The sequence below is a fragment of the Actinia tenebrosa genome, unplaced genomic scaffold (genome assembly GCF_029948245.1).
Source record: "Actinia tenebrosa isolate PJP-AT-01 unplaced genomic scaffold, QUT_ActTen_1.0 PGA_scaffold13__45_contigs__length_12533684, whole genome shotgun sequence".
In the NCBI taxonomy this organism is placed as follows: Eukaryota; Metazoa; Cnidaria; class Anthozoa; order Actiniaria; family Actiniidae; genus Actinia; species Actinia tenebrosa.
The window spans coordinates 11,520,912-11,535,902 of NW_028292573.1; the positions used below are offsets into that span (position 1 = coordinate 11,520,912).

The following is a 14,991-nucleotide window of genomic DNA, read 5'->3' on the forward strand; positions in this document are numbered from 1 at the left end:
TGGCGGCCCAGACAGCAAAGTTTAACTGCTGCGGCCAATATCGCATATTGGGTCCTGCTAACCATTCCCTGGCCTCTTTACCTGACGTATGCTTTAACATCGTATCCCCATAGATATTCCTTACTACTACATCAAATGATTGCCTACCCACTGAAATCTTCAGGAACGTTACCATCGTTTCAAAGTCGTTTACACCACCTTCAGCATCGTAAAATGGGTAATCTTCCGTGGTTAACAATAAGTTTCTAGGAAAACTGGGCGCTTTATGCACGGGTGCCTCCTTCGTTGGCAAATGCTGTGCCTTTTTCCTCTCCTCATGCGGCTCCAAGTCCGTATTGCTGTACATTCTTTCGCCGTTATAGTAAATCCCATCGGGTCTTCTTTCGAACTTACTAGGGTCTGCATGCGGAAACATCTTCCTAAAGGCTCTCCAGTTGGCATAGTTACGTTTGTCGCCATGAGGCCACTCCTCAATATCATTCCCAAAAGCGTCGTACATTAGTATATATAATGGATGTTATACCTTCAGCACCTCCACTTTATCCTGATTTACCTAGGGAGGGACCTAACGAATTAAACGCTGAAAACTTTAGGCTCAACAAAGCAAACTTAATCCTGGCTTACTTGGAAGGGCAAGCGAAACACTACGAAGAGGTCAGGAAAAAGTACGCCAGAGCCCGAAGCATACTACATAAAATCGCGATAACTTCCGGGTCCATGTCCGTGGCGTTAACAGGCACTGGCGTTGCTACCTCGCTCACCGGACCTGGAATAGTCGTTGGCGTTCCTTTGGCCAGCGTTGGAGCCGTCTGCGGCATCGTTTCCGCTGTTACGACAGGCATTATGAAACAGTTGTCAAGCAAAATATCCAAGCATGACACGACAATAGCTCTGTCAAGGGCTAAAGTAAATACGATCACTGACCTTGTCTCAAAGGCTTTGCGTGACAGAAAGATAGACGACGTAGAATTCTCGCTTATCTTAGCCGAAGAGGAAAAGTACGAGAAATTAAAGACGGACATAAGGAACAAAAAAACAGTCGTAAAAGATCTTTCCGAGGAATCTCGCAAAAAGATCTACCAGGAGGCAAAAGAAGAGCTTCGAAGAAAGCTTGCTCAGTAAACATCTGCTTTGAAAAGAGCGTGACGGGATTTCGTTTACATATCGAACGACAGTCTGGAAATTACGCGTAAGATTTATGCCATAAGATTCACTATCTTCTAGGAATCCATTCTAACAGAGGGTGGTTGGGGTCTATTTTGTAAAATATTTCGTAAATTACGTCAGGGTAATAAGGAATATCCTTATTCAGCCGACAAAACATCCACTCGGCTCTGCTCATATCAGAAACCTCAGGAATAGACTTACCGGTAATTTCAGACAAAAGATAAGGAATAGCTTTGTAATATTTCCCTAGTTTTAATTTTTTCAACGTTTTCCGTAGACTTTGTGGGGTTGGCTCTTCTAAGTGGTCTATGATTTTCTTCCTTACTTCATCGTCTAAATATACCGGTCGATAACCTTGGATATGACTCATCCAGTCTCGGAAGTATTTTATTCTTTTGTATGGGGTCTTCGTACGACCTCCATTGGCGTAATATTGCTCTTTGGTAGCATTTGGTACGGCATTACGAATATTCTTACCACACTCGTAACACTGTGCTGACGTGTCGTCTTCTATTTGCATTTTTTTACCACAACACCAGAAACCCCGAGGCTTGGGTATGTTAACTTTGAATCTTAGGCAAATCGCACAGAAATCATTGGTGAACTTTTTACATTCATGCATCGTATATCCAACAAATATTTTAACCTCCGTTTACGATTCCCAACACAGCAGCAGTAAGGACACACCGCGGGAAATCCCGTAAATCTGCTGTACCCGTGTTCGGAATCCCCCGGGTTAAACCCGTAAATGTACGGCATCAATCGCGAGTCCCCCTTACTGCTGCTTGGCGTGGAGTTTAGAATGAATCAGCGACAATCAAGAATATAAAACATGAACGACAAATATAAAACACATATGTTGAACCCTTGATGAAGCATATGAAATACAAGATGGTAACATAAAAAAAATTTACTCGAATGCAAAATTCATGTGATGAACTTCAAATACAAACCATCAATTTTGGCGGGGATGGAACGCCATAAAAAGCAGCATATTTCATAGTGGGCTTAGAGACGTTCTTGGTAATATAATAGCTTATCAACAATTTGATTCCGTGTATTTTTTTACCTCAGCTATTAGTGAAGAGGTTACTTCAAGAAACTTTGATATTTCTTATGAAAAGCCTCTCATTTTGCAGTCAGTAACGACTAGTATACTTTACTTAGTAGTTATTCATGCCTGTTGACCTCTGTTAGTTATTAAAAGGTTTTCAACAGGGTCAAGTATAATATCTGTCACTTTCAACCCTCGCTTGTATTTCATTAACAAAAACGGATTAATAAAACAACCAACCATGCCCTGTATTCTCGTTACTGTGATACATGTACCAACCAATCACGTCCTGTCTCTTTGTTTTCAATACATGTATCAAGAACGTGATACATGTACCAGATACATGTATCTTGTCACTTTCTTTACAAATACATGTTTAAGAAACCTGTATCTAATTGAAAGCATGTATTTAAGTACACGTTCCAAACGCCATTACATGTATGATACTTGTATAATACATGTATACTACACGTATTTTTTTTGACCGGTATTTTACCCCATAGAATTTACCATTTACCGCCATCTTGAAAATATTGAAACGAGAGAGACTGTGGACGAGTATTTTGGTTCCCAAAGCACGCTGGGTCCAAGTTTTCGGGACCCATAAGTCCTTTCGGTCATTGTACCGTTACAGTCTCTAAGCGCGCGCTAAGCGTGGAGACGGAACGGACGAGCGGGAGACTGTGGAAGAGTCTAAAGTCCACCGTATTGACACCGCTGCAAAACGCAATGCGCATGCGCTAAAATATTGTTTGTTTTGTAAACAAACCTTGCTGCCATAGCGCGAAATTCAAAAAGCCGAAGCGAATAAAGCAAAGCCGAGCGAGAAATTCTCAGAGTAGCTAGAGTGTCATATTTACAATAACATACTTTTTGCACCACATAGTTTTACGTTTGCACCAAAGGAGAAAATGAAGGGTAAAGTGGGTCGCGTGCCGTCGAGTACTGCTATCGCTACTATCGTGTTGTTGTTTTTACGAGTGGTAGTCTTAATGCATGGTTCAAACAAGACTGGTATATGCACGAGGGCTGAAAAAACAAGAACAGGAAGGGCTTGCCAAGGCAGACTGTACACGGTGAATTCGGAGATAAGTAGGGTAACACGGTTGCCGATAAATTCCCGGCTTTGTCGGTACCATTGGGATGTCGCACAGAGGGAAAACCTACGATGTGCTTGTCCAAAACAAGACTATTTCAAGCACTCAAGACTAAATGCGAACAAAATACCACAAAGATTTTACGCTGTATTTGGTCGTTGGTGCAATTTATGCAAACAAACAGCAGACGAAGACTTTAAAAACCACCAGCTATACGCATCGGCAGCGCGAGCAAAAGAAGTATAAAGTAAAACAAAACAACTCTACTCTTTCTTTGAAGCTTCTGGAATTGAATTGCAGTCTCTCTCTTTAACATTTTTGTCAGTTTGTAGCAGCAGACACATGTGTAAAGTTTTTGTTTACCTTTTCCCTAAGGAAAACTGTAGCTTTGGTATTTTTGTTATCGTTTAAAATTCTAATTTCTCCTGAACGTTTCGGTTCTTTGTTTACAGTCAAAGGTCAAGGTGCAAGTTTTTCATAAAGTGCATGTTTCTGATTTGCTTAGCATTTTTCTACCTTCTAAAATAAGTACGAACGTCAAGCAGTAATTAATCCTAAATGGAAAATGTTTTATATTAATTTTTTGTTATAATAAGGGACATGAACGAAAATAAACGTCTTGTTTCTTAGCGTGACAAAGAAAACGAAGACCAAGCAGGGAAAACCTCCGAAGTATTATCAAGTCCACTTCAGCTAAAAAAGGTGACTCCTAAACATGTTTCTCCTTTTTTTATTACTATTTTTTTCATAAAAGGGAAAACTCATTGCTGGGCTAACAATTTTCAAGTTTTTCATTTTCAGGAATTTATGATTGACCTATCTTTACAGATATGGCAGTTTACTGGATTGCCCATTTTACACCTCCATGAAAACTTGGTGGACTGCAGTTCATCTTCAGTTATTGACACTACCTCACCTAAAACAGAGAAGCTCAAAGAAACCAAAAACCAACTTTCGAACCTTTTTACAAGACTCAATGTTCTATCAGAAATATGTGGAATTGAACTTCAGCACCAACAACTTGATAAAGTTAAAACTTCAAGAGGAAAAGTAGTGATTGACAGAGACACCTGGGAAAAAATGAATGATGCACTGGAAAAAGAAAACACTGTTGGTAATTTTTAATTTTTTGTTTTCATATATCTATTATAATAAACTTAACCACCTTGAATGGTTAATTTATTTTGAAAAACCACTCTTTTTGCACTATAATTTAAACAATGGGATCAGTAGATACAAAATGTATAAGCAATTTCATAAATATTCAAGGCTTAAAAACTTAAATGAATACTAAATTTGTTACCTACCATGTTACTATAACCTTGCTCTGATTTAATTCAATTTTATTTTCAAATACAGACAGCTCATTTGATGATCTAGTGCAACGCTTTCAACTTGCATTGTACCACCACTACACAGCCAACAATGATTCCCCGCTCTACAGTCCACAGTCGATGAGAGAATTTACAAAAAGTCATGTACCTGGGTTGTATGATCTGGTCTTAAAATCTATATCCAGGGAAGATGCCCGCCTCAGTGAGGAATATACTGCTGTCCAAGAACAAAGAACTGTTGTTTTGTTGCACACACTTGCCTATTTCAGGTAGAGGTTTCATAATATCATATGATAAGCTGTGTGACTGAGGAATGGTGCTTTAAGCTAGATATCTGTGATATGTATCTAAGGATAATAATACTTTCCCTTTTTTGGAATTTAATTTTAATTATTACTTCAGCAACACTGTTTCTTTTGTTTCTGAATCAATAGATCACAAAAAACTTGCTCACTCCAGAAAGATGAAGGCCTTTTTCTCCAAGAGCATGGAGCCTCACGTTCTGCCATAAATGCTGGAAGGGTCCTTGGCTTTAGCACCAGTCCGAGGAATGTTGATCAACAAAAGCAGCAGCTAATCCACACCTACCCAGGAGCAACAACATATAATGGCTGCTATCAAGGTACTTTTTTTCTGAAAAATAATTAAAAAAGGAAAAAAACAAAAACAAAATAAAACAACAACAACAAAAAACATATAGAAGTGTGCAGTGGAATCCCTAATATCTTGAACTGCTAAGGGAAAGGAAAAGGTGATGCTCATTTAATCAAGCATCAAGTGCAAGTCAGCTTTATTTGAATATTATATATATTTTGTCTTGTCTAACAGGGACAATTTCTCATGGTGAATCTTCTAGATGATTTCCATAACATTTTAACCATCAGGCTTCCATCAGAGCTTAAGCTATCTGTTGCCACACATATGGCAAGCAGCCTATTGGCAGGGCTCGAAATAGAAAACTGTCTTAGCCTGCCATGGGAAAGTAGAATGGTAATTGGAGGTCATTCCAGTAAATTTTGCATGCCATTTTATTATTCATTTGGCAGTGCATCCTCATTTTCGCCTGGCAAACTTGGAATTTGTCCTGTCATTTGGCCATTGGCAGGCCGCTATTTCGAGCCCTGTATTGGACATCCATGAAAATATACCAGCTGTACACCTACCTTTAAAAAGAGGAAGCCAACACAGCAGTATCCAAGTAAAAGTGTCTGGAACAGAAAAAAAATTGCCGGGGAGGCATAATTGTAGTAAATATAAAGGAATTGCTCAATGCCTTTAATAAAGATAGACACCAAACATTTCTTGCAAGAATGCCATCAGGACTTTCAATCAGTCCTAAAAACATGCAGCCAGCAGCAAATAAGAGAATTAAGGTAAAATATATAGCATAAATTAGAATAATATAGACATTCGTCATCAGCCATTTTTAATTCACAGTAATATTTTCCATTTTACTAGGGTATATTCTGAGCTTTCACATAGTGAACTGTCCACTCTGAGCACGACAATACTTATAGATGAGTTTGAACAATCTCTGAAAAGTATGGAGGACTATGAAGCAGCCATTCATCATTATATTTGGTCAATGCCCTCATCTTCATAACTACCTTCAGCAATATGTACTGCCGGCTCCTGGAGACTGGCCAACATGGTTCTATCAAAAGAAGCTGATAGCTCGATCGAATAATCCAAGTATTCTATCAATAATCCCAGAGCAAGGCCCATTTCATGTCTTTCTTAATCTTCAAGAAGACATAATCAAGATGTATCACTTCATGTTGGGAAATGTATACCACAAGATATTTGGATCAGTTTTACCAAACAAGCCCAAACCTTTTCGCATCAATATTTTAATCAATGCTGTCTTTCTGGGATGGTTAAAAATTAGATCAAAAGTACTTCAGAAATTCAAACTTTGCAAAGATATTGAATATTCTTGTCTACTTCATATACTTGAAGAAGTTATTCCACTTAGTTTATTCCATTATTCCTTAATTTTTAGGTCAGGAGATCTTGAAGAATACACTGAGACAATGTTGCGGCTAATGGTTTTGTTCATAATCTGGAGAAGAAAACATTACAATCGATCAACAATATCAATGCTAAGTGATTTATGGTACCATAAAAAATATTTTTCAAGCTACTACAAGATGAAACAACTTTGGATGACTCTTATTACTGAAAAAAAGGTTGAGATATGGCACAGTATGCTGAGAGACCGAGTACAGGTATACGATGATGCAAAGCAAATAAGATCAAAAGCAACAGCAATGACAGCTTCAAAGTCGGAACAGAACTTCCAAAACAGTTTTGTGAAACCTTATAAAAGAGGGTGTTCTGAAAAAGATATGAGTATTGTTGCTGGAAAATCTGCAGAGGTTCTCCTTTCAACTATTAAGTCAGTTGGAAAAAACTTGGGTAAATCAAAACAGGTATGTTTACCTATTAATGAGTTTAAAACATTTTTAACCCCTATATATATATATAGTAAGTTATAAATATAAATTTAAAAAATTGAGACTTGAGAATCTTAACTATCAAAACATATTGGTTTCAGGTGCAGCAAAATCAAAATAGCAGTGGCAAAACAAATGACAAGAAATACATGTACCATCTTCATACCTTTGATTCAACTGTCGACGCAAAGGCTCTCCCATTTGCTTACACTCACTGCAAGTCTGCCCCAGCAACATTCCCAGATGCAACCAAAGTCTGTGAATATACTGAATGCAATGTTACTGACTCAACAGCTGATGCTGTAAGACTTCCATGTTTCCACACCATCCACAGAACATGTTTCAACTTGGTTGCAAAGAAATGTCCCATCTGCACTAAAAATCTTATAATTTACCTTTTCATCATTACTGCACTAAAAATCTTGATGTTACAATAAATAACTTAGCAACTTCCTTTAATGAAAGCCTCCTTAAACCAACATCCAGTTCAAACACAACTTCCCAAGACCATTCAGATGATGATGATTTTGGTGATGGCAGTGATGACGATAGTATCCACATCAACCAAACAGTAGATCCTGAATACTATTCTTCAAGAGCTTGGGAATCATACATTGACCAAGAATTAGACACCTTTACAGTTTTGCAACCACAAATTAATGTCAGTGCAAGCTCCCAGCAAACATCCCAGTCTGTGCATCATCCAGTTGCAGTTAATATTCAGATTGCTAAATCATCGCTTGGTACCTCCAAATTCTGGTTTCTACCACCACAGCTGTCTCAAGCAACTCTGTTTGGAAGGAATGGTTCTAATGCCTGTACTTTCATCTCGTTGTTAATGGCAAAGGAATACACTAGCTTACTACATTATGCTACTCTCCAATTGACTTGTAATTCCGATCTGAATCGAACATGGTTATCATTGTTGTTGTCTGCCATTGCTCGAGGGAACCAGGTATATGGTAACGCAATCCCTAGGCAATCCATTCTTCAGTGTAGCTGAAGCAAATCACCATCTAACAGCTGTAATTGCCCCTGTCACTGTGACATTGGAGGAATCCTTGGATCTTTCTATTACTTCTGTGGATCCTCAAGTACCTCAGAGTTCCCTTGCCTTCTATCTACAACGTCTAGTTAGAGAACGAAAGTTGGCAGCGTTGATCATAGCGAACGGGATGACCGTGTGTTTCGTTGGTCAAAACAACAACGTGTATTTTTTGGACAGTCATCCACACTATTATGGGCAAGTATTTGGAGCCATGGTTGGAATGGCACAAGTGGATAAACTCGAAGAATTCCTCATCAACATCAAGCAGCAAATTTGTCCCAACTTTAACGTTTGCTCTTTGACTTTCGCTTCCTTTGTCTAATAGTATGGATTAGAGAACACTGTTTGCGAAGGTTTACGAACATCATCGAGTTCGACAAATACTTTCAGAACGGTAAATCTAATGATCAAACAAATAAAACTCTCATACAGAGTTAGGTTCAATCCATTTAATTGAATTCGATGAAAAATTTACACGGTGTGAGTTTTTCTTGGCCATTCTTTCAACGATCGCATCCTATTCGAAGCGCGCCATCCGCCATTTTGAAATATATAAACTCGCGCATGCGCAGACGTTTTGCAGCGATATTAGCACAGGTAGCCCAAGCTTGGTTTCTGTGGTGTCCTGTTATAAGGAAATGTATGGGGAATCATCAAAAATTTCAATAAAATCATCAAAACGTGAAATAAAGCCTCGAAATTTTACCCTATCATTGAGAAGTAGCACTTCTTTCGCTCTGCGTGGTTATTTTTTGAATTTAGCCCGTTTTAAGGATTTTTTCCCCCACCAGTAAGAAATAAGAGAAGGTTGGAAACTCGAGTCCCAAAAGCGAACCATCACGGGTCTTTGAAACCTCGTACGTCTTCAAATTTTCTTTCCAGCGCCAAATTTTAGTCATGACCCTTCTCTCACATCCCTATAGAACCGAGAAAGTCGCATTAGAGATTAACCTTCGCGTCTTTAAGCCATGAAATTTGCCTGTATTCACATACTACCCTCGCTTGTTCTGACCCGTACTTGGAGCTCACTGTACACCAGTTCAACGGATTTCTTTCGGCAATCGACCCGAGGTCACGCCGGAAGTCTTCGTATCGTAAATGCGGATTCGATTTGGATATAGTCTTTCTTCGAAATTATAAGTTAAATACTTTTGTATCTAAGGCTGTTAAAAAATACACTCACCATAATTTTCGAAATTATGAGTTAAATACTTTTGTATCTTAGGCCGTTAAAAAATACACTCACCATAATTTTCGAAATTATGAGTTAAATACTTTTGTATCTAAGGCTGTTAAAAAATACACTCACCATAATTTTCGAAATTATGAGTTAAATACTTTTGTATCTTAGGCCGTTAAAAAATACACTCACCATAATTTTCGAAATTATGAGTTAAATACTTTTGTATCTTAGGCCGTTGAAAAATACACTCACCATAATTTTCGAAATTATAAGTTAAATACTTTTGTATCTTAGGCCGTTAAAAAATACACTCACCATAATTTTCGAAATTATGAGTTAAATACTTTTGTATCTTAGGCCGTTAAAAAATACACTCACCATAATTTTCGAAATTATAAGCTAAATACTTTTGTATCTTAGGCCGTTTAAAAATACACTCACCACACAGCCTAAGATACAAAAGTATTTAACTTATAATTTCGAAGAAAGACTATATCCAAATCGAATCCGCATTTACGATACGAAGACTTCCGGCGTGACCTCGGGTCGATTGCCGAAAGAAATCCGTTGAACTGGTGTACAGTGAGCTCCAAGTACGGGTCAGAACAAGCGAGGTAGTATGTGAATACAGGCAAATTTCATGGCTTAAAGACGCGAAGGTTAATCTCTAATGCGACTTTCTCGGTTCTATAGGGATGTGAGAGAAGGGTCATGACTAAAATTTGGCGCTGGAAAGAAAATTTGAAGACGTACGAGGTTTCAAAGACCCGTGATGGTTCGCTTTTGGGACTCGAGTTTCCAACCTTCTCTTATTTCTTACTGGTGGGGGAAAAAATCCTTAAAACGGGCTAAATTCAAAAAATAACCACGCAGAGCGAAAGAAGTGCTATTTCTCAATGATAGGGTAAAATTTCGAGGCTTTATTTCACGTTTTGATGATTTTATTGAAATTTTTGATGATTCCCCATACATTTCCTTATAACAGGACACCACAGAAACCAAGCTTGGGCTACCTGTGATATTAGTAACTGTAAAAGTAGCTACCGTTTCGGCACGTTTTTTCTTTTTCTTTTGGATTTTATGGATTTCCTCAAAGTTCTTTTTCAACTACTGTGGTGTTTTCCAGGTACTATTTCTTTTATGAATTACTTAAGTTAATATTTTAATAATTTATATAATAATTTAATTTTAGATTTCGTATTTGCAGTACATTTTTCCATACAAATCCTCATAAACTATTCGATAGCTATAATAATAATGATAACAACAACATAAAATTAATAAATGCATAAATGTAAGAACATTTATCTTAAAATAAAGATTTTGTTGTTTTTGTCCCCTCCCCAGACTATACTTGCATACTCAATGACAGGCAAAAGCATTGTATTGACATAAATGGCTCTAGTTCCCATGGGTAAAAGGTGCTTGATAAATTTTAAAATGCCAAGACACTGCTGGGCAACTTTACTTCGTAATTCTTCTATGTGATCACTCCAAGTGGGGTTTTCATTAATGATGACACCAAGGTATTTGATCAAATCAAATGATCAAATGTCCCACCATTCATGGTCCACTGAGTGGTCAAATGCCTGCCACTCCAGTCTGATGAATTTCTAATTTTACATAAAAAATACTAGTTAAACTGAGAGGGGAGATGGTCACATTATTTCTTTATTATACTTTTTTGTGTGTTCTTTTTTTTCATATGAGAAAAAAGATAAGTAAATACTTTTTTATGTTTTTTTCATTAGTAATATCAAAGGATCTACTTTGTGACCCTATGCCAGAGACTAAAAGAATACAATTACCCTCTGGATTATGGTCGAGTATTAGTGTTCCTTTACCTTGGAAAATGTCTGGAGTTATGGGTGTCAAGATGGTGCGCCTCTGCATTTGGCGTCAACAACACTACATGACTGAAAGTGGATTGTGTCCAAAAGGACTTTACCCTCTCCTTACCATATCTCATGAAGGGCTTATGAAGTCCTTGAGCGAAAGACCAGAAGAAAAAGAACTCATTAAAAGAATGCAATTTGTTGGAAACCTATCAACAGGAAATCTAACGTTTTTATTGCTTGATGTAAATAAAGAGGACAATGGTAGTATATTTCAACTAATGGCAAAGCTTAACATTGATGGTGAAATTTCACTCTGTCACGACCTCACTAGGTATTATCTGGTCAAAGGTAAATATGCAGAAAAAATATTTTTAAATTTAGATTTAGAGGCTTAATTAATTTATTGTAATGACTAGTTATAGTTAACACTTTGATGCCTCGCTGTGATTTAAGAACTGAAAAATAATTCTAAGAATCTTAATATTAATCTGAAATGATGCATACGTAATTTCTTTTTGGTTGTGAAAGTTGTTTTGTTACTTTTTGAAAGTTACGAGTTTCCTGCTAATACAGTAAAAGGCTTTATGCGTGTTGCGTTACATGTACATGTACTCATCATTTTGATGTTGCTAGTTATGAGGCAACAATAAGTCGACAATAGAAGAAGTCAATGTTATTTTATCCCCTCAGAAACTCATTATTTACACGGCCAAGGTAGTGGATTTTCTATACAAATTTGTTAGAAAGGTTTTTTTAATTTTTCTTTATTTTGTAAATCACTGATAATATAGTACTGGAGCAAATCTTTGCCCTGTAATTGCTTTGTATTCAACACTAAAATATGATAGTAATTTATTAGAGACGACAGAATATCTTCTGGTGTGATTTTAAAGTACTTCATTCAAATCTATTTGAAATATATAGACAATTATAAGATAAGTTATAAGTTTACCCAAGGGTTTTTAAAACTGTGAAGATGTAGTCTAATCCCATGCCAAGACCTGAAGACTTGAAGAAAATTCAGTAGACCAAGAATATTCAACGGCAAATCAGGAGAATAGATGAATAGGCGATAGACAAATGTGTGCTTGAATACAGCTTGAAATATGATCTAGACTTATCAATCCTTGCCTTTGTCATTTTTTCGATCTTTGATCCAATCAAAGCTCATTGAGCCTGTGTTTATTCAAGCCAGTCACAATCCCAGCGGTCTTTTGCAGTGTTGTAAAAGCTGTGAAATCGAAATGTTTTTCTGTATACAACATATATATTTACATACATACGCAGGGACTTTATGCCTCCTCGGGTTTTGGCCTTGAAACCCTGCAGGGGAAATAACAGAACAGAGATCAAAGCAAGTTTGAAGAAAAGGTTAAGATTTAATCAACTAAGTTGTGTTTATTAACCTTTGTGTTTTTAATTTATTTGAACCGAATTGTTTCAATTGAATTAATACTGTTACAAAAATATATTAGAGTAATATTCTCTATTGCCTTGATATGATTGTTGCATTTGGGTCAGTTTCTATACATTAATTTCCTCATATTGATCCAAATGCCTCAATTTGAAACAATTGTTTGAAGGTAATGAGGTTAACTTTATGATAAAATATGCTATTAGATATAATATAGGTACTACTCAAATTCATGGCTTGCTTATATACTAGTCAAACTATAGAAGGTCCATAGGTAATTTGGGTATATTAAGTGGCTCAGTCTGCCATGGACTGCTATCAAGGAGGACCCAAATAAATTGTTTTTGAGGATGAAAAATTATTTTACGTTTAGTGGGATTACTATATATATGATATAGTCTTAAGTATAGTTTAGTTAACTTCTTTTAAATGCAATAATCTCTTCATTGCATATGGGTTCTTCCTGAGAATTGTGCATGTACAATACTAATATAACTATAGACATAAAATACAAAATTTAAAATTAAAATCTCATCTTATTGAATAATATTATAAAATGCTAAATTATCCTGATTTGTTCTATGGTAGTATAATTATAAGTCTATAAATTATGAGTTTTTAAACAAATGTAAATTTTATTTATTTTTCCAACTATAATTCAGGTAAACTATTCCAGAGAACAGCCTCTCATAACTATACAGTATTTACATATAATAATAATATGAGATGATTATACTTAGATCTTATTAACCGAGCGGGAGGTCTGTACGGGATAATCTTGACCAAGGTCGGCCGATCAAGGTCAAGATTATCCCGTACAGGCCGACCAAGCTCGGTTGATAAGAGTTTTATTATATGCCCACTTTTCATTGAAAAGGACAAAATGTTTTCGCCGTAAGATTAATATGCGATCGGTCCGGTTGATACCGGAGAATCTAGACCAGTCCGCGATGCGATCTATCCAATCAGATTGCTCAATTTGCTAGTGTGTCCAGGCTCTAACATTCACAGTCATATAATAAATGTCTTTACTGCTAGAGAGGTGATTATGAGTTATATTCCCCAATATTTGTCAGAGCAGAAGTAATACTAAAAGTTTTTATTAATCCTGAATTTTGTCTTTTCTCTGATCAATATTCAAGTCTAAAATTACACTAAAAATGTATTCAGCTCAGGGGAATAATTTACATATTACCTCGCCTCTCGAAGACTCATGGCATGGTAAATATTCCCCAATATTCATTTCGCCCTCCGGTGATAATGTTAAATACAATTTTTATATCAACTTCTATTCTATATAGTTTGTCATCTAAGTTCAATTAGATAACAGCTAGTCTAATAAATGTTTATTTATTTTTTTAAATTAAGAAATAAATAATGCTTGCTGTGCTGTGTGCTGTATGCGTCCAGATTATATAAATTTATTTGGGAATAGGCAGAGCATGTCAAGAAGTACATGTGTTGAGAAGTACTTCCTATATGCATGCATGCATGTCTCTCCTCTAACACTTCTCTTGAATCGTGTGATGACAATCCCAACTGTGTGATTTTATAATATTAACCGGAGAACCGAGAAGAAAACCCTTGAAGCACATGTACAGATGGGAACTAATTCAACTGATCATGAAGCAGCTTTTACTTACAGATGACACCAAACCTGTCAGGACTTGAACCCTAGCAGCAATTGAGAAGCAATTGCTCTCACCAATTTACCACCTGTGTGCTTCTCAATATTTTAAAATTACGAAAAATAATAAAATAATCAATGTGGTATTAATACCTCATGGTCATCAGAATAACTAAAGTTGACCAATTCAAGCATCAAACATTCAAACAACTGGGGTAAAAGTTTTGAGTATGCTCGTTGTATCTCTTAGGGGTAAAAATCAGCAATAGTCAGTCATGTTTCAGCATTTCAATTTTGAGGCTGCCGGCCTGTACGTACCCTGCTGAATATAGATCAGCCAATATTATATTGCAATATATTTTGGAAACTTTTGATAAAAACGAATTCCAAAATTATTAGTTCCATCCTTGAAAACACATTTATAGAGGTTTTTTTTTCTTTATTTGCAGAAAGTAAAATGAATGATACTACTCCGTCACAGCCAACACATCCTGTATCAACACCCAAAATACCAAAGAATGGTAAGGAAAATCTAAATTATTTGTTTGATTAAACTTTCTTATATGAGTAGCACTTAAAATAGCTGCAGTGGCTTATAAACCCGTGGCCCTTGTTCCATGATCCAATCGGAATTTAGGAGCTGATTTTTGTGAAGTGTGCAAACACTGAAGAAAATATGAAACATGAAATCCCTTTTAATTTAAAGAAAATTATAAAAAATTTTAACATTTTATAGTCTTTTAAAATATATATCAAAATATGTTGTCTTTGAT

The 14,991-nt window shown here is 36.3% G+C and overlaps 2 protein-coding genes and 1 long non-coding RNA gene across 3 annotated transcripts in view; 2 read left to right on the plus strand and 1 right to left on the minus strand.

The window, feature by feature from the left end:
• LOC148911854 (uncharacterized) overlaps positions 1-14,991 on the plus strand; it is a 44,172-nt gene that overhangs the window by 22,756 nt on the left and 6,425 nt on the right. The window contains exons 2-7 of the mRNA XM_089028856.1: positions 3,949-4,020; positions 4,147-4,432; positions 4,678-4,921; positions 5,087-5,274; positions 11,091-11,525; positions 14,668-14,739. Of these exons, the coding sequence (XP_088884982.1) occupies positions 3,949-4,020; positions 4,147-4,432; positions 4,678-4,921; positions 5,087-5,274; positions 11,091-11,525; positions 14,668-14,739 (1,297 nt within the window). The remainder of the gene's footprint in view (positions 1-3,948; positions 4,021-4,146; positions 4,433-4,677; positions 4,922-5,086; positions 5,275-11,090; positions 11,526-14,667; positions 14,740-14,991) is intronic.
• LOC116300484 (uncharacterized) lies at positions 4,033-7,403 on the minus strand. The gene is made up of 3 exons (XR_016119550.1): positions 7,275-7,403; positions 5,816-6,714; positions 4,033-5,285 (listed from the first exon to the last, which is right to left on the minus strand). It is a non-coding gene; the product is annotated as an uncharacterized LOC116300484 (long non-coding RNA).
• On the plus strand, positions 6,206-7,545 carry LOC148911855 (uncharacterized). The gene is made up of 2 exons (XM_089028857.1): positions 6,206-7,084; positions 7,210-7,545. The coding sequence occupies exons 1-2, from the start codon at positions 6,206-6,208 to the stop codon at positions 7,543-7,545; spliced, it is 1,215 nt and encodes a 404-aa protein (XP_088884983.1).